The following is a 26,129-nucleotide window of genomic DNA, read 5'->3' on the forward strand; positions in this document are numbered from 1 at the left end:
AATTCCCCCGGTGGCCGTCCTCGGCGCTGCGTAGAGGACTCCGGGATATCCAAAGGAACGCAACCGGAGTACTCTTAGCGCGTAGCCCCGTCGGGCTCCGCCCAGGTGAGCTTCATGCTCGCCACACCGTCTGTTGTACACGACGGTATGCGACCACACATACCGCCGTCCTTCCCGGGGTCGCTGTCCGAGCGGTTCGAGCTCCCACTCTTGCCGCCCGCAACCCCGGAAGCTCCTTTTAGTTTCCTCTTACGACAGGCAGGGGATACTGTAGCCCTATTCTGGTCCCGAAGATGTGGATATCTGCTGACTTACATATGAGGCGACCAACTTAGTCCTCGGGACTGGAAATGCGTGTGTTATAGGCTTCAGGTACAACCTGTTCTATGTAGAGCTGGTTACAGATGGATTGCAAGCTCATTTGCTTCTCCAATCTTTATATCTGTCGAATGTTTTCTCTACAACGATTATTATCATACGTTTTATAATGTTGAAAGTAAAATTACAAACAAAGAGTTATTATAAAATATGTATTATGTGGAGACTAATTAATAACCTTTATTACTTCCACGTGTAAACACTCTTAATGAGGATGAGCCGGTACTTTGCAGTGAATATTCATATGCTTAATCAAATGCACTCATCCGCAAAATGAATCAAAGGCATGCGTAACTGAAACTTGCACAACGTGTGTTTGTATGTGTTGTGCGCACGCGCATCTTTGCCTCGCTTTGTGCGATCAACGCGCAAATAATTGCATCGAACAGAGATGCACTGTTCATGTGAATATTAAGTTCACGCTTTAAATTCTTGCCAATCTTGATCTTATTAGTGTTGTTAATTTTTATCCGACAATTAAAAGTTTTCAAATGAAGCATATTTTTTGTGATGGTACGCTACCTATTAAGTCGTTTTACATATTTACATAGGTATGTATACAATATGCTTCGAGAGAGCTTTGGTAAACTTAAAAGTCGCAACGTAGGTACCTAACCTATTTCATATGGTAAAATTTGAACAATATAAGTAGCTATATCACCACTTTATATTTATTAGATATATCATATTAGTGATATTATAATATTAAATAAAGTTAAAATATTATAATAAAGTTGTGTAATGGGACGCGGCGGGCAGCGGCGAGTGAAACTGGAGAGCTAATTGGCAATCGTCGTCCGAGATTGGGTATTGGTTACACATTGCTCCTGTTACAATAATAATATAGCCTAGTTCGCAATATTTTGTGGATACTAACTAGGTATGCCAGACTATTTACCTAGGCATTTATATAATAAAGTAGACCCTACTTAGTTACTTGTATTAATATTATGGTAGCTTTTAAATTAGCAAATTGTCTGTGATTTCCTGGGTGTTCATAATAAGGAGGTACTTACATGGCTAGATGTAGGTATTCCAATTTTTGTTAAGTACTATGAGAAATTATAGAAATTAAAATAGGCAGTTAGGTATGTATAATATTTTTAAATAATATAGTCGGAGAAAATAATAGCAGTCCAGATGGATTGATGGATGACTATCAGATAATAGTAGGTAAGTGAGTAATGGACCATGACAGACCAGACTGGGACAACGGCACCCAATCTCAAATAGGAATAGAGGCCTACCGGTGCTCGGTCGCAGATGCGTTAATAGGCATGAGAATAAGATAACATTTTATTTATGTTACTTGATAGACAGAATACGTATTAAAAACAAGTAAAATAAAACCTTTTGTTAAAAAAAACTTACCGCTACGGCGTGACCGCCCGCCCCTAAAGCTCGCGCCAATCGTAGCGCGGGTAGGGCGTGGCGTCGATAGCCACCGACGGTTTTAAACTTGAAAATAAACTTGCTACCCGGCACATCTGAAAAGATATTTCAGCGCGAGGACGCCTCGAAAAAGTCGCTAGTAAAAATAATAAGTATCTTAAATTACGTGTTGAAATAAAATTGTCACACTTTTAGAAAAATGTAACAAGACTTGTGCGTGACTTAGTGTAATGGATTTTTGAATATGTAAAACAACGTTTCCAAATTGATCGATCGGGTTGGAGAAAGAGGTGAAATGCAAAGTGAAAGCAAGTGCAACACGGAGGGTGGCGGTCGGAAGGCGCTGCGGACGCCGAAGTGCGCTCGCTGCCGCAACCACGGCGTCATCTCCTGCCTCAAGGGGCACAAGCGGCTGTGCCGCTGGCGCGACTGCCGCTGCCCCGGCTGCCTGCTGGTCCTCGAGCGACAGCGCGTTATGGCCGCACAGGTAATATTGTCTTACTACTGACTTAAATGTTACCACAAAACTTATGGCCGAAATACTTACTCGTAGGTACCTACTAAATTCCAAAAGAAAGCCTGCGATACAATCCATATCATGTTAATACTACGCACCTAAGTAACTACCTAACTAAATTATGTAGAGAACTCACTGGTAGATAGGACCAATTTTGATCTTCGACCTGGTTTGAATTTCAGTGTTTTAACTCTTAACTGATTTTGAAATTGATAGTTTTATTCTGAGAGGAGACAAAATTGTTAACAAAGTACGGATTCATTTTATTGGCTGGAATTCACAGAAGTTGAGATAAAGTGAGCGAAGAGGTAGGTAAATAACGGATATACCCAATACCTTTAGTTATTTCTACACCTATTTTCCGATAATCTTCAGAGAATACAGTACATTTATTACGATTCTCTACATAAATTACCACTTTGGTGAATGCCGGTTTTAAATATGGACGAAGATGGTCATTCGGCGACAATAAAAGCTTCTACTAGTGGGAGAGGAACGAGAGATTTTTTTTTTATAATATAGGAAGTATAGGAGTAGCAGACGAGCACGCAGTCCACTTGATAATAAGTGGCTACTGCCGGCCCATAAACATTTGTAATCAATCCCACATAGCATTAAATATACCTCCTGAGGTCGGTCACAGATGCGCCGCTACCCGTGAATACTAAGTTGGAACGCCTCGGAAAAGTATGTCATCCTTACTACACCCGTCAAACCATAACACACCAGCGCTTAACACTGCTGTTATGAGGTAGAAATAGCTGTGGCAGTGGTGCCAAGATTTGAACCACAAAGGGTTCTTCCACCTTCAAAATATGTCGAATATTGTAGCTACGAACAATTTCGAGAGTTGTGTGTGGAATCTGTGATGGCAATAGAGGCTTCAGACTTCAACCGTGTTGAGAAATAAGTTTCACAACATCATATGCAACACTCGATTATGTATTTAGTGTTTTTTTTTATTTTATTATTTTCAGTGTATTTATATTTTGTATAACTTTGATTCTTAAGAAAATTTTGTTCATAAGTAATTGAGTTTGCGTTTCCGTATGTGTGTTTTTGGTTTTCATTGTTTATTATGTACCTACCTATTATAATTTGTTGTTGTCGCTTAAGTTCTTGAAATTAATGATCTATCTATCTATCTATCTATCTATTTATCCATATGAGAATCTATTTGAAGGTGGTAAAACCCTTTGAAGGGTGTGGTAAAGGAGACATGCTTTTCAGAGGCGTTCCAGCATGCCTCAGGGATAGCGGCGCATCTGTGGCCGACCTGAGCTAGGAATATCTGATTCTATCTGGGGTTGATTACATATGTCCACGGGCGGCAGTAGCCACTTACCATCAGGTGTATTACATTCTCGTCTGCTACTCGTATATTATAAAAAAATCAGAGGTTTGAATGAGAAATATGTGTATAGGTAGCTCTCCGGCGGCAGCAGGGCGCGGCGCGGGACGGCGAGGCGGCGGCGCTGGCGGCGCGCAAGCGGGCCTACCGCGCGCGCCTGCGCTGCGTGCAGATGTCGCGCGCCGCGCCCGTGCCCGGGCCGCACCACTATGGTCAGTACTACTACTGTTTTTAAAATTCCATACCCAAAGGTCATAAAAGGTGGTAAGTAGTGATAGATAGTGGTTAAGAATCTCGGCCTATTGATCGGTGGGTCCGAGGTACGATTCCTAAGCACGCACCACTGATTTTTCAAAGTTTGAACGTATTACAATTTAATTATAATCTTGCATAAAGAGTGAAGGAAAACATCGTGAGGAAACCTGCGTACCTGAAAAATCAAAAATAAAAAAACAGTTTTCAAAAGTATATGAAACAACGCGGTAGACTAGGGTCTAGTTCTTCTCATTCTGGGAGGAGACCCGTGCTCAGCAGTGGGACAGTAATGGGTTGATGATGATCCAAAGATCACCGGGCTCTATCTCTTGAACCGTAATGAATCGCCAAAGCGGGATTTAGAGATGTGCCCCTATTTAATTTTCTAATAAAAAACATGGTTCATGTTCTTACATCAAGTCTTTTAAAAAATTATTGCTACTCCTGAGGCCTAAGTTGGAACGCCTCGTATAAGTAATCACCCTTCGTTGAAATCGGGACACAGCAGCAGTTAACCTTACTGTTATAAGGCAGCAGCTGCAGGCTACTGTTATAAGCAGTCTTTGAGGGTGGTGCCTCCATAGGCGAATCACAAAGAGTTCTTGCAGTATAAACCTTGCAGTGTTTAATTCTTATGTACCTACCTGGTGGTCGTAATTTGTCATTGTATTTTATTAAATTACATTAAATCCAAATAGTACAGGAGTCCTACGTGAATGTGGTTACAAATGTACCTACTAGTCATTCAACGTAGGTACCTATTTCATAGAAAGGGCTGGATAAGCATTCCAACAAAATATATCAATTTGGATCTAAAAATAAGATTTAATTGTAGTGGAACCACAAAAGGAGCTTCCCGTCTGAAGAATGATTGTTGTCAATGTTCCCCAAAGATATTTATAGCCTCATAATATATCAACATAACCGATTACTTTCTTAGATGTGCCACGGATCTACCTAATTACTTAACTGCCCATACTAAATAGATAATATCAAACTTACCTATGGCTTTAAAGGTGAACTCGCAATCCATCAACAAATAGGTAATATAATTAATCCACCAATAAAACCTTTAAAACATTGTATTTTAAAAATTTAATGGCAGATATGCGATTTTCTCGATCTAATATATTGTAATCTTATGTCAGTAAGTGGGTAGTTACTACTTATAATAATAGTATTTCCTATACACAAAATAAAGAAAATTATGTCGACAGGCAACTTCCGACTCGACTGACAACTATTTAATAATTTATTCGTAGGAAGTTGTTAAACTTCATTTATCACTTAATCAATGGGCAATTTAAAAACAACACAGAGTAAATCAGTAAAATTAGCTGCACAGACTCTCCACTTAAAACAACAATATTCAATAATTAATGATTTTATTTAGTTTTTCATTCATGGAAATATTGTTTGCAATAGCATCTGCGCCGTGCCTTTTTATACTTAATTTTATTTAATCTTTACGTAGCTACCTAAATAAAATAGAAGTTTCATGTGAACCTAATTATTGCTATGATTTATGGGTAACCTACAACTACTCGTATGTAGCTACTAAACTAAGCTACGTAGCTAAATTTAATATTTTCCTGATCCCTATTTTAACGACACGGGTATTTTATGTTCATTATTTCCCTGACTAGTAAGTAGTTTAAAATAGTATTTTTGTAATTACTAGATTGAATAGATATTACAATTTTAAATTCCTTACGAGGTTCTTCTTGTAGGTAGGATGTAGGTAGGAGGCAATTCTTGAGACTTTATGACGTTTTAAAAAAGCTATAATATCTCTTTTTTCTCTAATTTAAATATCTCTATAAATATACATTTTGAAGGTGGTAATAACCCTTTAGTTTCGACTATGGAGTCACCACCACCACAACTCTTATTTTTCAGCTTAAAAAGTGTGGTAAGGTTAGGTTAGGTTAGCTTATGTGTTTCACATTGATCTAAGGCGTTCGAACTTTGTCCTAAGGTGTTAATGCATCTGTGGCCGCTCTTATTTACTTTCAGACACTTTTATTTTGGGGTTGATTTCAGAGGTCCATTTGAGGCAATAATCACTTAACATGTTTAGTTACTACTTCTGTTATTAAAAACTACACTTACAGAATAAACGGTCAAAAGAAAAAAAAAATGAACAAACACAAATAACGATAATGTTAAAAGCATAATAACCGGGTGTCACGCTCGCAGCACTTGGTACATTGTTATTGTTGTAAATGAGTCGACACTGTCGTCTGTTTCGTTTCTCACTCGTGAAACCCTCAATGCGAATTAGCTGGACAAATATTTACTTTGGAACATCGGCCGTTGTTAAAATTGTAAATGTATTTTAGAATGAGCTGCACCTTGCTTCTATTCGTCGTCGATTAGGCGTGTTTAAGCTTTGTCTCGGCGGTAAGAGGGTATTTAGATGCTAATATGAAAGTTGATTAAATTTGATACACTACCTGCCTATTTATTACTTACGAAGAATTCAAAATCCGAAAATACACTACACCAAATGCTTGAAACCTTTTCATCTACCTACTTCAGAAGTCTCGTTAACAAGTGTGGTGTTCGTCTAGCGGTAGTAAGCTTTAATGTAAAAAGATACTCTTCAAACAATTAAAAATAGAACACCACAGGCATAATAAAAACTAACGACGCTTCTAAATGTCTCCGCTTCATTACAGAACAAAAGCTGTCATCTAAGCCTCGGCAACATTTCACTGTCTATTAAAAAAAAGCTAAATATCTTTTAACTATTTTTATGAGCTGTAAAAAATGTGAAGATTGTTTTACACGAAAACGCAGAGGCGGCTCTTTGTCGCGGTGTCGGGTTACAGCAGTACTGTTGACTGTAAACATGTCTTTCCGCTCGGGTGAATGATAGCTCAGCGGGTGCCAAAAAGATCATTTCAACGCTACGTTATGAGACTGTATGTTTTGTTTTCGGTATGCGTATCTCAGCGTTACGTGTACGTTTACAACATAATAAAATTAACTTTTTAATTTCAATCATAATTATGATATATTTTAACATCGTTTCGCTAATGTGCATATTTCTGTCTTTCGTTTATTGATATAAGTATAAATAAGTAGGACATGCATTTCGTTTTTATGAACAATACAACAGGTAAAGCAAAGAGACGCAGAATCTAATTATTTATAATGACAAATGTATATTTTTTTACTATATTAGTATAATGTATCTCCCTTAGTACCTAATACTTTTAGCTTAATGTAAAATTCTCTACGTTTCAGTGACAGTTTAAATAAAGTCAGTAGGTATATTCACGATAAATACCTAAACGTAAAAGCAAAAATAAAAATTGATATCATGAAGTATCACACAACAAAAGTAAAACAACGGCAAAGCACTTCAATTTTATCTCTGATTCAGAAAACAAAAAAAGAATCAAATGGTTGACAACAATACTTGCGAGCTAAACCTACCTACCTATGTAGGGTGCGAAAATAGTATTATACCAGCAAGTAAAACTTTTTATAGCTTGGTAAACGGGGTTAGGACTGTTGCCGTAAAAAAGATTGCACACGTTTTATATACCTAGTTTTTGCAACACACGTGTTCTTGAATTGAGGTTTGGGGTTGGCATAACTTTGGTATAAGTAAGTTGGTATGTTCCTATCTTTGAGATAATTGGAGAATGTGTTCAGGGTTCCTGCGTATCGCAGGCTACAAACCTCTCACATTTCATCTATTTATAAATATTTCCAGTGTCCAAAATATTCTATACGTGCACTTTGGCACGACGGCGTGATTGCTGTTGTTTTTTTGTTTAATTTGGTATAAGAATTTATATTGTTTGCTTCATTTAAAGGCCACTTAAGTCTTCTGAGCAACGACCCGGTATGGAGCGAAAGGGTGCGCCGGCGCCGGGCCTTCGCGGACGCCGCGCTGGAGCGGGGCGCGCCGCCCGCCCCCGCCCCCGCCCTGGCCTCGCCGCCCGCCCCCGCGCACGCCGGCCCCGCCGACGCGCTGTGCCGCCACCTGCTGGCAGCGCTGCTCTCCAACTACGCGCCCCCACCCCAACCGACGAGACCGAAGATATCCTTCTCTATAGAATCCATAATTGGTGTACAGTGAACATTTCCTTAACGCCACACATTAGATTAGGTCTTAAGGTGGTAAAACCCCTTGTGGTTCGACTCCAGCGGCACCACCGCCACACCTATTTCTGTCTTATAACCACAGCGTTAAGCGCTGCTGTGTTCTGGTTTGAAGGGTGTGGTAAGGGAGACATACTCTTCCGAGGCCAGTTCCAGCTTAGTCCTCAGGGGTAGCGGCGCATCTGTGGCCGACCTCAGGTAGGAATATGTGATCCTATATGTGGTTGATTACAGATGTTCATGGGCGGCAGTAGCCACTTACCATCAGGTGGACTGCATGCTCGTCTGCTACTCCCATATTATAAAAAAGGTGTTACTGGTCTGTAGCCATAGGCCTAGCCGGCTCGTATTTATTGTCTGCTGTAGGAATAAATCGATAATGACAACAATATCACTGATCCCCATTATTGATGCTATTAGTCACATATTCACTTTACAATTATGATTAGGGAACATTGTGAATGTTATTTGCATCTAGTCCTTTTTGCGTTACACCAACAAGCATTCATCAGCTACTAATAAATAAATAAATTATTAAATGATATTTTATATTTCGGTTTCAATTCGCTCGTTTTTATTAAGTAGATAATTTATACAATTTTAGATATTAAGTCATTTTAATGCATTGCTTTGAGCATAACGTTGATTTCTCGCAAATATTACCTACCTATATAAATCGAAAAAAAAGATTCGTGACCAGGCATTTGTTTAAATATGAGTGCTTTTATATTGAATTTAATTTTTTCTTGTATGTTTAGTTACCTAGTAAGGTTTAAGCAAATCAACTTCTCTTGTCTTTATTGTATCATTAATCTAGTATAAATAGTAATTATTATTATTGTTTGACAAATGGTTGAATATCATGCACAAGTCAAGATCAAAACGTTAACTTTACTGACCATTCAATGTCACTTCCAATTTGTCATTCACATTTATCGGGATGCGCCTTAACGTATTACTCACCAATACAAAGTTGGGATTAAACTGATGGTCCTATAATAACTTAGATAATTAATCATTCTTTTTATACTTAAGTACACGCACTTATCTTCAACTTAAACCTAACAGATAGTGTTATCAAAAGGAGGAGTTATCAATGTTTTAAGAAATAAAAAACAATTTTCGAACAATGAGTGCTTTATTAACGAAATGTATGGTAAAAGAATGTCTATGGTGAGGTCATCGATCATCGTATTACAACCAGAACTTAAGGTAAACAACTCGTCAACAGTATCGCTACTGTGTCTCGACATGCGAGTAATGTACAATTTCGCCAAATAGTGAGTACAGACAATTATGCAAATATTTTTACAAAATTACAATTTAGCTCTTGGACAAGACGCCTATAATTAGGCCTTATTTAAGAGGTAGCGCCAGTTGGCTGTGCTTATTTTAAATATTAAGGCCTGTTCTACCATCCTATGAAAGTATAAGTTTAAATAAATTGATGTACATAGGTATATGGTAATTAGATTAATTAGATTTTATAAACATGAAAACTAATACAAATAGTAAGACATAATATTATTTACTTTAAAATTTTCAATATATAGTAAAACAGACCTTAAATATATTCTTTGAACTATAGGTACAAATATGTACTATTACTGTACTCACTTCACGTTGTTCATATTTAAAACTAATGTAAGTCCCTGGCAATGCACAACAGAACTGAGAACTGTATCAACAGAATGTATGACTGTGAAGCTTAGTTGATGCATTAACTTACATTAACTGAACAATACAGAAATTTGCTTAGCGCAATAATAATTTAAGGTAAAAGTAGAGTGAAATGAGAATAATAAATATCATACATCATAATAAATATAAGTACGGCTCATCACTGAGTACTACAAAACGAAATACTAATATATGGTATATCAATATAAATACATATTCGAAAAAATAAGGGCCATATGAGTATTAAAAATAATTAACTTTTTAACAGCAGTCAAATATTGACTACAGTTTGGCGAATTCTTGATAATTTTTGTATAAAGTATTATTGTGATTGTTATTTTTATATTTTACTTAAAAACGTTAATATTAAAATACCTCCTGGCATTAATAGTAATTTTTCATGTGCATGTTTAAAGAGTACTTGAGTTGAAACAACTTTATGAGAAGTCTGTCCTGCTTAGAACTTGGTGCATACTATTGCTATTCTACTTGTTTAAGTTTTTTGTACCAACATATTGCTGTTTTTATTCTTTCTTTAATAAATAATTACGAACACGTATAAAATAAATTTCTCTGCATAAAAATAGTACATATAATTATATAAGAATTTCGACAAAGGGACTGCTGTATTTCAATATAATAATATATTAAATACAGTATAATACAAATGTATAATGCACAACACAAAAATATAATCACTATAGCGTTTATATATCAACGACACATCACGCGTGCCCTTTCATACAATACGACTAAAATATTCAATAATTATTCCTCGAGGAAGGGAATCGTGCCTTACGAACGCCGCCTCGCTCTCTCACACAAACATGCAATCACTTAGTCAGCTATTATCACGGTTTTTTTTAGGAAAAACTACTACAATAAAAAAAATATGACGACAAATCTACTACCTTAAAAATAAATTACGAGGTCACCCGTAACATTCATATAATGTATTTCACTTAAAAAATAAATAAAGTTTCTCAAATTCTATCCGAGGCAGTGGTGCGCTACTTTACAATAATTTATCTTGCACAGGATCTGTGGTGCATGAGAAGCTACTGTAGGTTAGGAAACGTATCGGATATCACCCATGCGGTGTCTAGAAGTAGCAGCAGTACTATCAGAATGAATGATAAGACTCGATCGGATGGTAAGCACTCAACCGCACATGACTCAGGCTTCGTTGGCACATGACAAGGAATGGGACTAGAAAGGACTCGGGACAGGAACCGACGGGATTTCAGGGACCGAGGTGCAAAGAGTATTACATATAAATATTACACGCAATTTAGTGATAAACGACCTAAATGTGATTAAAAAAACTTGAAAGTGTAATATAAAAGATCTCGTGAAAAAGCCAATAAAATTTTTGTTTCAAAGGAATGTTAAAATTTGCTGTATCCCCGAAAAAAGTGAATTAAATATCACCATAAATCTTACGTTATAGTTACAATTGCAAAATAGACTAAATGTTCATATGAACTACTCAAATTTCAGATCCCCCATAACACATGTTCACACTTAGAATACACTAGACTTGACAGGGACGAATTATCGTGCGATCTCCAATCCTATAGTTGAAGCAATGGGATAGAAGCGGTTTCAGCCCTCCCTCGCTTCTAGAAAGAGCAGTCCCATTTGGTGGGACATAAAAAGGTTTTCAGTAATGCCCAAAAACTTACACATCTGCAAGTTATTAAGTTAATTTCTATGTTTATTATAATCACTGCCAATATGTAATAAGTTAAATAAGTCAACTACTTTAGACATAGACATATTACGTATTTATTATTATTATTATATATTATGCTCTATTATCTATTAATTAATAATCTAATTATCATGAAAATTCATCCCCATCAAGCGTGAATACTAAGATGACATTGATTTTATATCTGAAAGTACATACTTAAATGACATATAACAAGTGGTTAAAGTCAGACTTTTTAGCTTTTATAAAACAAAAAGTAACAATTTTATTCGCATACAATAATCAACAAAATATGTATTTACATATACATAATATTACTTTATTAAATATACACATAAATATTACTTTATATCAATATACATAACACAGTAAAATTAGACATTGAATAACAATGATCGTCAAATTAGCGGTATATAAATAATTTGATTTAATTTGAAAAGCAAAATTTTTAAAAATTGTCTTTCTTGTTCATAAAGTGGAAAATTTCTAATAAAGAAAACAATTACGGACAGAATTGTAGTTGGTAAAATTCTAAGATTTCATTGTCAAGATAAATATTACTCGAATTATTACAACTTATAAACCTTGAATGAAAGGAACTTTTGGAATATGTTTGGGACATCGAATCTTTTTTCTTGGACCTCTAAAGTCCTCAGAAATATTTTATCATAGCAGTAATAGTTGATATTATTGCTATAATGTCTAATTTCACTGAGCTGATACAAGTTGCCAATGTTAAATCAATAATCGTAATGTCGACTCCTCTTAAATATCAATTCCATTTATTCCACTCGAGGTTGTAGAATTAAAAGGAAAAAATTGTACAACACGACATATTGCCTACAAGTCGACATTGCAAATATTGTTCAGCGCGGGCAACTCGAACATAAAAATTCATTAAAACAAAATACAACGTAAAAATACTATTTGGTATATTATATAGCAGAAATCTAGCCCACATAAAATCTATCAAAGCAATATATCTACACCGTCACATATAATCGTACACATATATTAGTCAAAATGAACCAGTCACAAATCACAGTTCACTTAAATTCTCGATTTCACTAAGTCTTGTAATTTATATTAAAATAGTAGTTAACACATCAATTGCAAATACTTAACAACTTTTGAAAGAAAAAGCCTAGTGGAGACGTAAATAAATGCTTCTGAACAAACATAATATATTGTATTCGTTTATGACATTGTAGCTTTCCGTTGGCAAATAATGTATGTTCTTCACTTAATTTAATTTTATGAGTTGCTAATACTAAACGAAACGAAGTGAAGAGAATAGAAGTTTCATAGTTAGTCATGTATTAAATTGAACACAAGCGCAAAAGATTTCTTGAGCAGTGAACGTTATCGTCAGTCAAACTAAACCCTAGGAGAATACAAACTAGGTAAGTATCGTCTTCTGTACAATTCATGTTTAATGACAAAACATTAAGATTATTATGTTATGAAAATGGGCCGTCACGTAATGTAACTTTTACATTCACGAAACGAAATAATGATTCAATAGTAGCATCAAACTCAATTCATAACGCAATATATTCTTATAAAATTTTCGATATGAGACTCTTCAGGCTTTCCTGTGCGTGACTCGATCTTCAAGTTGTCCCTTGATTTTTATATGGGTAAGAACTCGTCCTAAAGTTTTTATAAATCTCATAGAAATAAATTTGGCAATACATATTTATAATGTATACATGTTCTTCAATACTCTAAGTGTAGTTTTTAATTTTAATTATTAACTAGGTTTGCGTTATTCGTACCTGCCTAATATATTTTTATCTACAAATTCCACAAATTTTAAAGTGTGAACAGTAAAATATGAACATTTACATCAATACTCGTACACATTGGAAACTACAAAAAGAAATTAATAGATTTTATCACCAAAACTTTGATAAAAATCATTAACCTACTAAATACAGTTTGACCACCAAATATGTACCATCAAAATGATTTTAATGAATACGCGAAAGACTATAAATACATTTTTATATTATTTAAAATATAATTAGGATTCCTAATTATTTTGGATTACACAGGGACAACTATAAATATATTTGGAACAAGTTCTGTAAAACATCCTCATAAAATAATGTGTTCAGTGGTTTACCCTTAGGTAATTCAAATTTAATTAAGAAATGCGAAAAGCCTGCAATTCCTTGCTACGATAAGTAGGTAACACTCCGAAATGTTAAATTTCTAGAGCAAAAATAAACGTCTTATTATCATTACAAACTACGGACTAAACCTAAGTTCATGCAATTAAAGTAGATATTTCGACCACATTCGCTCGAAAGTCACAGTGATAAAACAATGTCGTGAGTATATCCTACACTACAGGCCAATAACTGCACAATCGTTCCGAAAATAATAAAATAAACTGCACACAAGCATGCAATGTGCGACAATTATCACTCACGACCACTACGTTACGAGTACAATAAGCCTAGCACCCCCATGATATACATACTACCATGTACTCATAGCCCGCCTAACTGTGCGTCTAGTACTGACAGCCGAACGGACAGCTGTCCCCCGGCGGGACGGCCGAGTGGAGTCGCCGCTTCTCACCTTCGATTTTGACAGAAAGGAACGAAACGAGAATGAGGTGTCGCAGTAGAATCTATTGCTGGATCTGTTACAATATGATCAGTGTCAGTAATTCCTTAAGCAGTCTATCGAGTGTGGTTGGCACTGACGGCGGCGTGCGGCCCGACCCCGCTCACAATGGTTCCCCTGCGGACAACGGACAACGAACCTACTTCAGTACTCAGTACCTCACGCTTTTAAAACATATAATGTATTGTTACGGCAGTGAAGTTAACCGCAAGTTTTTTCACATAAGTGTTAAGGCTCTGAAAAGTTAAAGTTTTAATTCACTGGACGGAAGAATAGTGCCTGTTGTATTGTAGGAAAGTTAAAAAATATAAATATATAAATGGCTTCACTGGTTCTAAAGCAACTTTTAAAATTTTAATTCCAATACACATAGTTATTTAGTTTTAGCGTCTCAATTTCAAACTAACACGTCATCAATCAAGTCAAAATTACAATGTATATTGGGTACGTGAATTTATTCGAGAGTTGATATAAATCTGATTAAAAGAGTATTACTCACCATAATAGTGTACCCGCGCTCTATATGCCGCACATGGCGGACAGCCGCGCGCCGAGCTGCACGGGGAACTGCTCGGCGAAGCGGCGCCAGTTCTCCTCGCCCACCTGGTTCTTGAACCCGTGCAGGATCTTCGTGAACATCTCCTTCAGGTCGTCCTTGGGGTGCGACCACGACGCCACCGCGTCGCAAAAGAACATGAAGTCGGAGACCACGCCCCCCGGGTTCACCTGGATCATCTGGCAGATGCCGCGGAAGGCAGAGTCCTTCTCGTCGTTGTCGCGGATGTTCCGCAGCGACGTGCACCTATATTCGACCGTCTTATTAAACGGAGCCCTACACGACCGAAGCATCGGACCATCACAGACACGAATCAAAATTGCATTATCGATCTCGCAACGAATTGAGTCGACCGCACTGGTGCTTCGTGTCGGCAAATGTGTAGAAAAAATAAATCCTTCTAGAGTAACATTATACCACACCACCCAGACAAAATTATTGTAGGCGACATGTTTAATATTAGGAGCTTTAATAATTTTAACCATATCACCCGTTATTGGCATCATCACTTTTTTACTTCATTTTATCACCGGTATAATGTTACCGCCTACTGAAGTGAAGCAGTAGAATAGATTATATAGCAGGATATCTAGAGCAAAATTTGTTGTATGCTAAGAAATGGGACCGATAGAGCCAATAATTGTCCAACGATACAAATGTCGCCACGACCTAGTGGCAGCCGACTCTTGCGAATTTTGTAGTTCTGTAATAGTCCGATGCTGAATTCCAGATACCTATTATAATTGTAATAATATTAGGATGTCCTCACCCCTCGTTTAAACCCATGAATAAGCTACATGCCTTTAAATCATACGACTTCTTAATAAATGATTATTATACTATTCATGATGTTGTAATAGATTGAGTAGTATTATTATTTGTTAATTCATACAAATATTGAAGGGGTGATAGTAATTTTTTTTTCGAGTACCCGCCTAGTCTATGAATGTCGACTAGACGACCCATTAAAAATATTATTATTTATGCAATTCGCAGTTGCAACTATTCTAAAACATACTATTATATATTTTATTAAAATTACAATTCATTAATAAATATTGATAAGTGGCAGTTAATTGTAAATCATTTATCATACAAAACGTAATATCTATTTTTTTTTGAATATATACTTCATTAATTTCTTTCAAGTCTCCAGGTTTGGAAGCAAAATTGGAATCTATAGCCAAAAACGTAGCTAACATGTGTAGACTAAGTTACATTATACCAAGGAATAAACGAGGGGTTAGAAAGCTTTAATAAGAAATTCTCCTATAAATCGCCTCCGATTGGGACACTGTAGAGATGCTATTTATATATTATTTGTAAATGTATATGTGATATATTGTATAATTATTAGTTTTTATTTTACTTAGTAATAATTTCATACATTTTTTACAAATTTACGATAATCGTTCGCAAGAAAGTTATATACTCAGATTGCATTTGTTAATTATGTTGTTTCATTATCGTTTGACATGAATTTTAATACTAATATCATCGTCCAACCAATCAGATGCGACGATTGAAAACCACTCACACAGATGAGCACCTAGTCTCTCAAAACAGAAACGAAAATAAAAGTGCTGGAAAATATTTAGTATGATATTAGTTACTAAAATAATAGTAAAAAATTAACATAATATATTTAAGTAAGTGTGGTGTGATGGTTGTGGATATATAACTAATAATTGAAATGAAGTTGTAATAAATTAATGTCACAAAAAAAAATTATGAACACTGATTTACGAGTACTTCGAACTGGAGACAAATCTTAATCATACTATATTTTATGGTATCGACTAAAAAGTTAAATAATACTATAAAAATCTAAAACACTTATATTAGAGTGTAGATTACATAACAGATAGATTTGTCTCACAGTTTGAATGAAATAATACTGTATATAAAATTTAGCAGTTAAAATATTTTAGAAAGCGGATGGTGTTCAACATACATAGAATACACCACTGAAAATAATATGAACAAATAAATACCACCCCATAAGTCAGTGAGTTTCGAAGTGTGGCCGTACTGTGAAACATATATTTAATATCACATTGCCATGCCAGGTAAACATAAACAAGAACAACTAATTGGGTAAAACAATAGATTAATAAGCCATGAACAAACACCATCCACAATCGAAAAATAATACTGATTAATAACTTATTAAATATAGAACGTAATTATAATAATATAAAGTAATAATAAAAAAAATGACTACAGACCACTGGCGTACAAATTGATGTAAAACGGGTGCGACGTCGTGGGGGCACACATAACCTAGCCGACCGATAGTAATCGCTACACGCCACGACATACCGAGAACAAAACCAAGAAAACAAATCAACAAACCATCCAAAACATAGTTAAATTACATAATTCAACAGCAACAAATCAGTGTTACAAATATAAAAAATTGTGAAACAATTTTGTACTAGGTAATAACTATTAAATAAATAATTATAATAGGTAAAAGATGGCCTAGGGGGCTGTTAGTTACAGTGGTCGAACCAACATAACTGGCCGTACCCAGGACACCTCTTCGTTCAGGCACACACTTTTATATTCTAATCACTACTTTGGTGATAAAATAATACATATATACATTAATCCCCAAAACTTAAAGGTTACAACATATAAATAGATATGTGTGTTTCTTTACTAACTAATTAGTCGGCAAATTGTAACCTCGGGTTTTAAATTACTTGTAATATACATATGTAACATTATTACACATAATACTACACGTATATCTAAAAACTAACATAAATAATATTAATATAAGTAAATAGAAAATCCTGACTTATGTATGTTAATCCTGGAATATATATTTTACTATCTATATCTATGTTATTGATTATTTAGGACTAATTATATTAGGACACTTGAAATATAGTTAGCATAAGGACTGATAATGACCTCTGGGCATGTTGTTTTAGTACTAGGTTGTTTGTTGTATACTGTTTGGCATGACTGTTTTACAATCTTTTACATGGCACAATATAACATATTTTGCGCCCTCTCTTACGCCCCGCTCTTTTCAATATGTTACAAATAATAAATAAGAAAATTAGGTATCAGTTAAATTGATAATAACGCCAAACATAATTAATCAAATAGTAAAAATATCTTATTTAAATTTATACTGTTTTTTTAGTGTTTTGCGCCGCCGGGGGTACAAAACCCACTATTTGAAAAACACTGCAGTTCGAGAATACGAAATGGCAAGCGGCTTCAGACATTTTTGCATAGTGCCATGCACAGATTTTGAATAATTGAAAGGAGAAATGTAAGAAAGTTAAAAATAGAAGTTTGAAATTCGTATGATATGGTCGCAGTCAACCCTTGTATTCTTGTGGAATTCTCCATAATTATTTGACAATAAAATGATTTAAAAAATATTCTTTTCTTACCTGTTTGTTTGTTACCTTCAATATACTTAAATATTCCAAGATGCTTAAGATAATTTCAGTTTTTTTTTCAAAAGTTGACTACATTTTTTTTCGTAAAATTGCGACATAAATGTACGATAGATGTAAGCAGTCCTAGATCCACTTTCAGATCTATTACTTGAAACGAGGAAAATACTGCAGTATGAACTTTCAAAGTATTTACAAAACATAACCCAAAAATCACTATCAGCTTAGGCTAGGATCACTTAAGGTATTTAAATAAAACAAAAAATAAAATAAAAACAATAATGATGAAGTGGAAAACCAATATGAAGCAGTGAAGGAGAGTACAAAGATATGGTATATAATAACACAGCATAACATGACTGCCACCAAAATATCTTTTACAGAAAACATTCTAGCAAATAATATAGAACGAACATTAATTTTATATGTTATTATGTTGTTATTAAGTTATCTAATAAGATATACGTTGTTTAACAATCGGTTATGTTACAATCGAACAGTCGCACTTACCTGTGTTCTCTAGTAGAGTTTTTGGGGTGTTTGGCCTGTTGATAATGTCGACTAAATGGTTCAATACAAGCGGTATGTATTTAGAGGTTTCCGGTCCTGAAATAGAAAATCAAGTTGCCGTTTCTATTGCTAAGACCAATTTTACGTATATTGTTTTGACAATAAGAAATACTGTGATGTTTCTCATGAATTAATATTATTACAAATTACGAAAAAGTATACTCGAATATATTGAAACTTAATATGTATAGATGTAGAATATAATACTCTGTAAATAACTTAGTAACACCAAAATTAGACTATTTTTTAGTTACCCAATGAATTATTACACTGCTATCAAAATAAATTGAATGAAGTAAATAGACTTGGAATAACACCTAAGGCAGATCTAGGCATTACCAAGTGATCTCTTGGAGTGAAAACTCCCATTCACTTTGCAAAAAATTATAAATCCTCTTTTGTTTCCTCACAAAAAAAAACGCCGACAGATTTCGGCGGTTACGTTTAAGTATATATATTTACTATGTACCACTTACCTAACTTAATGCTAATTTCTCCAATGGCCCAAGTGGCGTTGTTACAGACGGAGATGAGTTCGGGGTTGAGGTTCATGCCCAGGATGGGCAGGAACTCCGGGATATAAGGGTGCACATGTTGGAAGCACGCCTTCGTCAGGTCCCCTAGTAGCGCGAACGACGATTGACGAACCTATTTCATACAGTACAAAATTAAATTAATTTGTCAAATTTTAACACAAAACATTCCCTTTACCCAACCGTGTTAGTAATTGATGGAGTTGTAAGTGATTTATTATAACGTGTCATAAATATGGATGAGTATATTGATTGTTATTTTACTTCAAGACATAGTATGATTATGTTTTTATGATTATGATATTATACACTTTGTAATAAAATACATGTGATACTAAATAATATAGGTGTTGTGTAAATAGAGTAGGGGTTTCAACATTGGCGATTATTATTATGATTATAAAAAATAAACATGCTTCGACTTAAATGACGATAAAAAGATTTTATAGTATATTGAACCATACCAATTATATACTTACATAAAATATATTAATTTATAAATAATTCAATATAACAGGAACAACGGGAAATATACATACGTAGTAGCTCCATATACCAACAGACGTATATAGGCCCTATGCGCCCCCGGGTAAGTGAAGCGAGCGACATACAAGGTATACCTCGGGCATGGGGTCCTGCATGCACTGGTACAGCAGCTGCATGAGGTTGGAGTTGTGCACGAGGTGGTCGATGTGGCCGTCCAGCCCCTCCGCCAGTCCGCTCAGCAGGTCCAACGCCACTATCATGAAGTCCTTGTCTGGCGCTTCGAACTGTTCCGGACTTTGGGTGTTCGCCTGTACATGCATATGGAATCAGTTACCCCTCTGAAGCCTCTCTAACTCGCTTCATCAACAACCCATTACTGTCCCACTGCTGGGCATATGTCCCACTTCTCTCATAATGATTAGAAGGATTAGGCCATAGTCCACATCGCTGACCAAGTGCATATTGGTAGATTTCACATACCTTTGAGATTTTTTTTTAATAAATCTCTCAGGTATGCTGGTTTACTCACGATGTTTTCCTTCACCCTTTAGCAAGTGATAATTAATTTCTAATACACGCATAACTTTGAAAAATCAGAGGTGCATGCCTGGGATTTGAACCTCGGACCCCTCGATCAAGAGGCAGAGTTTCTTAACCACTAGGCTATCACAGCTTGCCAAAAGTCTCTAACTCCCTTACAAATAAATAAAACCTACGTATATTGAATTTAAAAAACAATATATTAATTACAACATTCTCTAGTATTGTAGCATATAATGAACAAAATTACTTACTAAACTGATACTCACAATATTCTGATTGAGCGTTTGTTCAATAAGTGATACACATCTCCTGAATACAGGTTCACAATATGGTAGGAATCCCGACTGTAGAGCTGTGGCAACCGATGATAGACACTGTAAGGAAAAAAATATGAATCTATAAATTCATACAAACACTAAACATGTGGGCAGTAAAAAATAATAATATTACAAACCTCAAGCAGAGGGAACAGGTCTTTGTCTTCATCCTTTAGAACATTCCATTTGGTGATGAGAGGCGGCATTAACAGATTGATATATTCAGGTTTGTTTAAATGGTGACCCACAGAGTCTGCGAGGGTGCCAATAGCGTCGTACAAAATGAGCAGATTTTTGTGTTGGTATCTGCTGAATGCATACACGAGGGTTTGCAGAATATGGCCGAGGTAAGGTACGAGCTCCGTGCAGGCTTCCTCCTCGAGGGTCGCGAATGCCGAGCACGCCGCTTCTTGTACGCGCTTATTGTTGTCCAAGACACGCTTTAATAGCTGCAAACAAAAAAACATGTCTTTCATTTCACATTACTTTAAATGAGAATTGGAAAACAATAAATCTATATGGTGTCATTCAAAATGTCTATATTTATTACCTTTCTTGTAACAAATAAGTAGTAAACGAAAATTGACGAGATTGACGGTAGATGCCCACTGTCCTCCATGGACATGTTTAATCAATCGCAATTATGCTACCCCTGAGATCTAAGTCGAAACACCATAAATAGGTGTATTTCCTTACCACACTCTTCACACCACAATTCGACAGCGCTTAACCCTGCTGTTACAGGTCAGAAACAGGAGGTTAGTAGATTAATAGTGGAAAAAGCTACCTCAGTCATAACGGGGCGGAGATAGAGGTCGTGCGACTGCGAGACGATCCAGTGCGAGTAGCGCGAGAGCGTCCAGCAGGTGATGGCGCGCACGAGGGCCTTGCGCTCCGCCAGGCACGACACCAGGTAGGGCACCAGGTCGGGCAGCTGCGGCACCATGCCGCCCATGCAGCCGTCCGCCACCGCGCCCAGCGCCAGGATACCGCTCTCCTGAGACACACATGTCACGTGTTAACCCATTCATATTTAGTTATTATATTTGGAAAAAATAGTATGTTTTAAAACTAACTTTTTGGTAATGTTTATAACAGTTTTTAGAACATGTGATCCGCAGACTATATTACTGGTCTACTTAAATTCATGTATAATATATGTGTAAATACATACTATAGCCCTTATTGCATTGTGGTCAATATGAGGACAAAAATATAAAGAATGATCCATTACGAAAAAAAATAAGAGAAAAATAAGAGATATAATGTATGAGGATTCAAATGAATATTTCTTTTCATTTGCATCTTAATGTTAGATGTGTTGTTTACGCCAGAGATTGAAAGTATAAGTAAGTAAACATAAAACTATAGTAGAGAGTCAATCTACGTATTCTGAAAATCGCGAATGAAGCCAATTTCTCACACCCGTAAAAATACGTGTTTAAAATATTACCTTTATGACCCAATCCTCGTGGAACAACGTCTCCTTGAGTATGGGGAAGAGCACGAGCAGCAGGTCCGCGCCGAACACGTTGGCGAGCACGTCGAGCGCGGCGGCGCTGCACTTGCGCAGGTTCCAGTCGGACAGCGAGCCGTCGTCCGCGTCGCCGCCGCCGTCCTCGTCGTCGTCCGACTCGCCGCCGCCGGACATGTTGCTGTCGCCCCCGCCAGCTGACATACAACCAACATTGTTTTGTGACACATACTAGCTGACCCGGCAAACGTTGTGTTGCCATATAATTAAAAAAATGTTAACGGTGAATAACCCTTACCACTTAGGGGTATGAAAAATAGATAGTAGCCGATTCTCAGACCTACTGAATATGCATATAAAATTTGGTGAAAATCAGTAAAGCCGTTTCAGAGGAGTACGGTAACAACATTGTGACACAAGAATTTTATATATAAGATGGGAGTAGCAGATGGGCATGCAGTACACTGATGGTAAATAGCTACGGCCGCCCATGGACATCTGTAATCAACCCCAGATAGGATTAGATATTCCTTCCTGAGGTCGGCTACAGATGCCACCCCTAAGGACTAAGCTGGTACGCCTCAGAAAAGTATGTCTCTCTTACCACACCCTTCAAACCAGAACACAGCAGCGCTTAACACTGTTGTTATGAGGCAGAAATAGGTGTGGCGGTGGTGCCGCCGGAGTCGAAACACAAAGGGTTCTACCACCTTTGAAATGCAATGCAATTAAAGTGGCACAAGTTTCTTGGGTTGATTGGTTTAAAGTGACACAAATCTCTATGATTTGTATTGTGATGACACAAGTCTCATGGGTTAATTGGAATGAGATGGCAGCACTACAATATTTATTTACTTTTTAAAGAAATGTGAGCAGTATCCCACTCTCTAGATAAATGCTAGTTATGGCTTATTGAACATAATTGACTGAAGGACTTCTTATTATTCTTATTTATTAGAGACTCATAAGTGTCTGTCCAATCTACAACAGGTCACAATTACAGCAAATTGGTTGAATACAAAACTATTGCTTCATACAATTTTTAAAGAATCTACTTTTATTTTTGTTCTTGGAATTTAATTTCAAGAGGGATCAAATCCAAACTCCTGGATAAAGCCAAGATGTACAGAATTTCATCTTATTCATTAAAAACTGTGCTGTAGTTATTGCAGCTCCTTTGTGTTTTACTTACTTAACAAAACTGTAAATTCATAACAACATACTTAAAATTATCGATTAGTAAAGATTACTCACTACTAACAAGAAAAAGTAACCTTTTGACAATTGCCACTGTCATTTATTTTAATGTTTGAAAAATTATTAAAAAAGACGTAGTTTTTAGATCATTTACGAATGAAACGATGTTTCTCCGCACTTTTTCTTCGATTTCGTGTCTTAACTGCGCATGTAGGCATTGTTCCGCGTAAATTACATCACGACAGCCATTATATGGCTGACAGAACTGTCAGCCGTTAAAGCCATTTAAGGGCTTCCTACAATTACAAGGCGGTGAGATATCTATACTTATCTATGCTTAAAATAGGCAAAAGCCTGTCGCACACAACTCACCATTATGTTTGATAGTGTGCGAGCGCGGCTTGTGGAAGCGCGGGCGGATGTCGGACTCGCGGTCGGGCTCCGCGTCGTCCGCGTCGTCGTCGCGGTCGCCGCGCAGCAGGATCACGTCCATCTCCGAGTAGCGCATCCCACGGACCAACACCGGCAGCAACGTCGGCAACCGCGGGCCAAGAACCTGGTAGCCATTGCAACATTTTTTTACAGATTTACAAAAAAGAAGGAAACATGGCATCTATTTCATATTTTTTTTTTATAATATAGAAGTAGCAGACAAGCATGCAGTCCACCTGCTGGTAAGTGGCTACTGCCGCCCATGAACATCTGTAATCAACTCCAGATAGGATTAGTTTTTCCTACCTGAGGTCGGCCGCAGATGCGCCGTTACCCCTGAGAACTAAGCTGGAACGCCTCGGAAAAGTATGTCTCCCTTAGCACACCCTTTAAAGCGGAACACAGCAGCGCCTAACACTCCTGTTATTAGGCAGATATAGGTGTGCCGCCGGAGTCGAAACACAAAGGGTTTTATCACCTACATTATAAGAGGCCACTGTCATGGACTTCGATAATCGAGCCCTGACAGAGAGTCCTCCCAGAGATCATAACAAAGTCTTGTCCCGAGGACTAAGTTGCAATGTATTTCATTACCACATCCTTCAAATCGACATACAGTAATATTTGAGCACTTTACTACTGTACTATTATTAACCAGAAATTAATTGTGTGATAAAAAAATTAAGCTATAACTAGCTGACTCATAGGTTAAAACACATCAACTTAATTCCAACAATTCAGTCTCTGCCTTATCTAATTCAGTTTTCTTATCTAATCAAGCACTCAGTTAATAAAGCTATTAGTAATGGTTTGTATTGTTAACATTACAAAAGATTATACCTCTCGACACACATTCTGTTCAGCCAGCGATAACCAGAATTCACAGGCTTCTAATGCCACTGCTTCCTCTGGATCTTGTGTACGGACCAACATGTACTGTGAACAAAGGAGTGGAAGTCTTAAACAAAGGCAAACTTGAATACATTATACCTTTTAACAATCTTACCTGTCAAATTATAATGAGGGAATAGCAACACACACAAAAAAAATGAAATTCAATCAAAATTGCTGTTTACATTTCCTTTTCAATTCAACATTGCTACTACTACCAACTAGCTGAACTTATGGTAATCACATGAGTCAATGTAGCATTTTTAAAGTAAAAATATGTAGAAAATTGTTATGGTGGTTTTATCAATTTTTGTACTTCAAAAAGAGTAACATATTGATCTGAAACTACAATAAACTTTAATTACCTCAATAATGTTTGGTAAGTGTGGAATAAGTCTGTCCAATCTGACTTCTAGTAGCAAGACCAGTGCATGACAAACATTTTTTCTTACATCCGGGTCCACATCGGCTGCTAGGTGGAATAGATTCTAAAAAAACATGAAAAGATTAGTTTGTTGTTACATTTAACACGCTTCACCATAAGCGGACAATGAACCAACCTCAATAAATGCATCTATGTGCAACATAAGAGCTTGTGTTCTGCCCATTATGAAATAGTTCACACAAGCAATAGCATGACATCTGATTTTTGGTGACGAGTGGCGAAAGAACTGTAGAAATTTTGGAATCAACACATTTAGTGGCCTATTCAATGCGTCACTGTCGAGTAACTCGGCTGTGTCCTCGCAAATCTTTTGTAGCGCTCCAAATGCTCCCTGAAAATTATAACAAATTTTAATAATCTTGGAATGAGCTATAAAGTAAAAAATAAACATAATGATACAACTATTTTATAGAAATAGCACATACCTCGCAAACATTATAGTCTTGAGAGTCGAGCATCTGACAAAGTGCAGGAAGAAGCTCGGGCCAAGAGGTTAGCTCCCCCTTGCTGGCTATTGTTGTTATGATGATGCCCACTGTGGCGCGGATCAGCGGGGACGGGTCCCCGACGGCTGAGAGACATTCTCTCTTTATGAACTCCGCCACCTCCGGCAGGAAGCTATTGTAATGTGCTTTTACATTGTTTTTTAAAATTAATCCACTCAACGACCTTGTAGGCTCCTCCTCGGTTACAAGTTTCGTCAAAACGAAAATCAAGTAATTGTTAAAGTCGGGGTACTTATTCAATTCTTCCAATTTCTGATATTAACATTGTTATGGAAAATATAACCGAAAGCTGTCAATGACTGTCATGTCGGAAAAATCGATTTTATCGTAAGCGTGGAGGAGATGCCTATCACACGCCTATACAAACAAAAATGAAATATAGGTAGAAGAATGAGATATAACCAATAATATTAAGTTAATTACAAATTAAACAGGTGTAATATACAAAAAACATCCACGCCGATAAAGTGCATCGATGTGAAAATTGTGAAAAGGATACTTGTTGAACTGCCCGCTGAGTTGCAGTGTCTGGTGATTGTGATTCCTTGAGAAGCGTTAAAATTTGTCTTAGTCCTTCTTGTTCAGGTTTCCACTCCATTTTCATAATAATTCTAACAAAACGGTTTTATTTTACTCGGTCCCGTAAAGATCAACCATGCCAAAATTTGACGATTCAGAATTGCCAGATTATAAAATATTATATAGTCATTTTGA

At 36.4% G+C, this 26,129-nt stretch overlaps 2 protein-coding genes across 2 annotated transcripts; one reads left to right on the forward strand and one right to left on the reverse strand.

The window, feature by feature from the left end:
- Positions 1 to 1,096: 1,096 nt before the first annotated feature.
- On the forward strand, positions 1,097 to 8,551 carry dmrt11E (doublesex-Mab related 11E). The gene is made up of 3 exons (XM_073086042.1): positions 1,097 to 2,257; positions 3,712 to 3,850; positions 7,724 to 8,551. The coding sequence occupies exons 1-3, from the start codon at positions 2,066 to 2,068 to the stop codon at positions 7,987 to 7,989; spliced, it is 597 nt and encodes a 198-aa protein (XP_072942143.1). The 5' UTR covers positions 1,097 to 2,065; the 3' UTR covers positions 7,990 to 8,551.
- A 580-nt stretch (positions 8,552 to 9,131) lies between these two features.
- Tnpo (transportin 1) lies at positions 9,132 to 26,087 on the reverse strand. Its single transcript, XM_073086054.1, has 16 exons — positions 25,915 to 26,087; positions 25,335 to 25,667; positions 25,025 to 25,240; positions 24,830 to 24,952; positions 24,414 to 24,509; positions 23,514 to 23,697; positions 21,924 to 22,141; positions 21,258 to 21,467; positions 20,608 to 20,919; positions 20,420 to 20,527; positions 19,745 to 19,918; positions 19,068 to 19,239; positions 18,532 to 18,627; positions 16,828 to 16,903; positions 14,543 to 14,845; positions 9,132 to 14,160 (listed from the first exon to the last, which is right to left on the reverse strand). Exons 1-15 carry the CDS (start codon positions 26,017 to 26,019, stop codon positions 14,563 to 14,565), a joined length of 2,706 nt encoding a protein of 901 aa, XP_072942155.1. The 5' UTR covers positions 26,020 to 26,087; the 3' UTR covers positions 9,132 to 14,160; positions 14,543 to 14,562.
- Positions 26,088 to 26,129: the final 42 nt, after the last annotated feature.

Source organism: Epargyreus clarus, unplaced genomic scaffold, assembly GCF_041222505.1.
Source record: "Epargyreus clarus isolate Ecla_fem2 unplaced genomic scaffold, WU_Ecla_fem_2.2 ptg000003l, whole genome shotgun sequence".
NCBI classification, from domain to species: domain Eukaryota; kingdom Metazoa; phylum Arthropoda; class Insecta; order Lepidoptera; family Hesperiidae; genus Epargyreus; species Epargyreus clarus.

Excerpts from the sequence above, each read along its gene's own strand:
- dmrt11E (XM_073086042.1), top strand. The coding sequence starts at position 2,066 with ATGCAAAGTGAAAGCAAGTGCAACACGGAGGGTGGCGGTCGGAAGGCG. Across the intron at positions 2,258-3,711 it reads AGCGCGTTATGGCCGCACAG|GTAGCTCTCCGGCGGCAGCA; the intron begins GTAATATTGTCT and ends ATATGTGTATAG. Across the intron at positions 3,851-7,723 it reads GCCCGGGCCGCACCACTATG|GCCACTTAAGTCTTCTGAGC; the intron begins GTCAGTACTACT and ends CTTCATTTAAAG.
- Tnpo (XM_073086054.1), bottom strand. The coding sequence starts at position 26,019 with ATGAAAATGGAGTGGAAACCTGAACAAGAAGGACTAAGACAAATTTTA. Across the intron at positions 24,510-24,829 it reads ACTTACCAAACATTATTGAG|TACATGTTGGTCCGTACACA; the intron begins GTAATTAAAGTT and ends CTTTGTTCACAG. Across the intron at positions 23,698-24,413 it reads AACAGAATGTGTGTCGAGAG|GTTCTTGGCCCGCGGTTGCC; the intron begins GTATAATCTTTT and ends AATGGCTACCAG.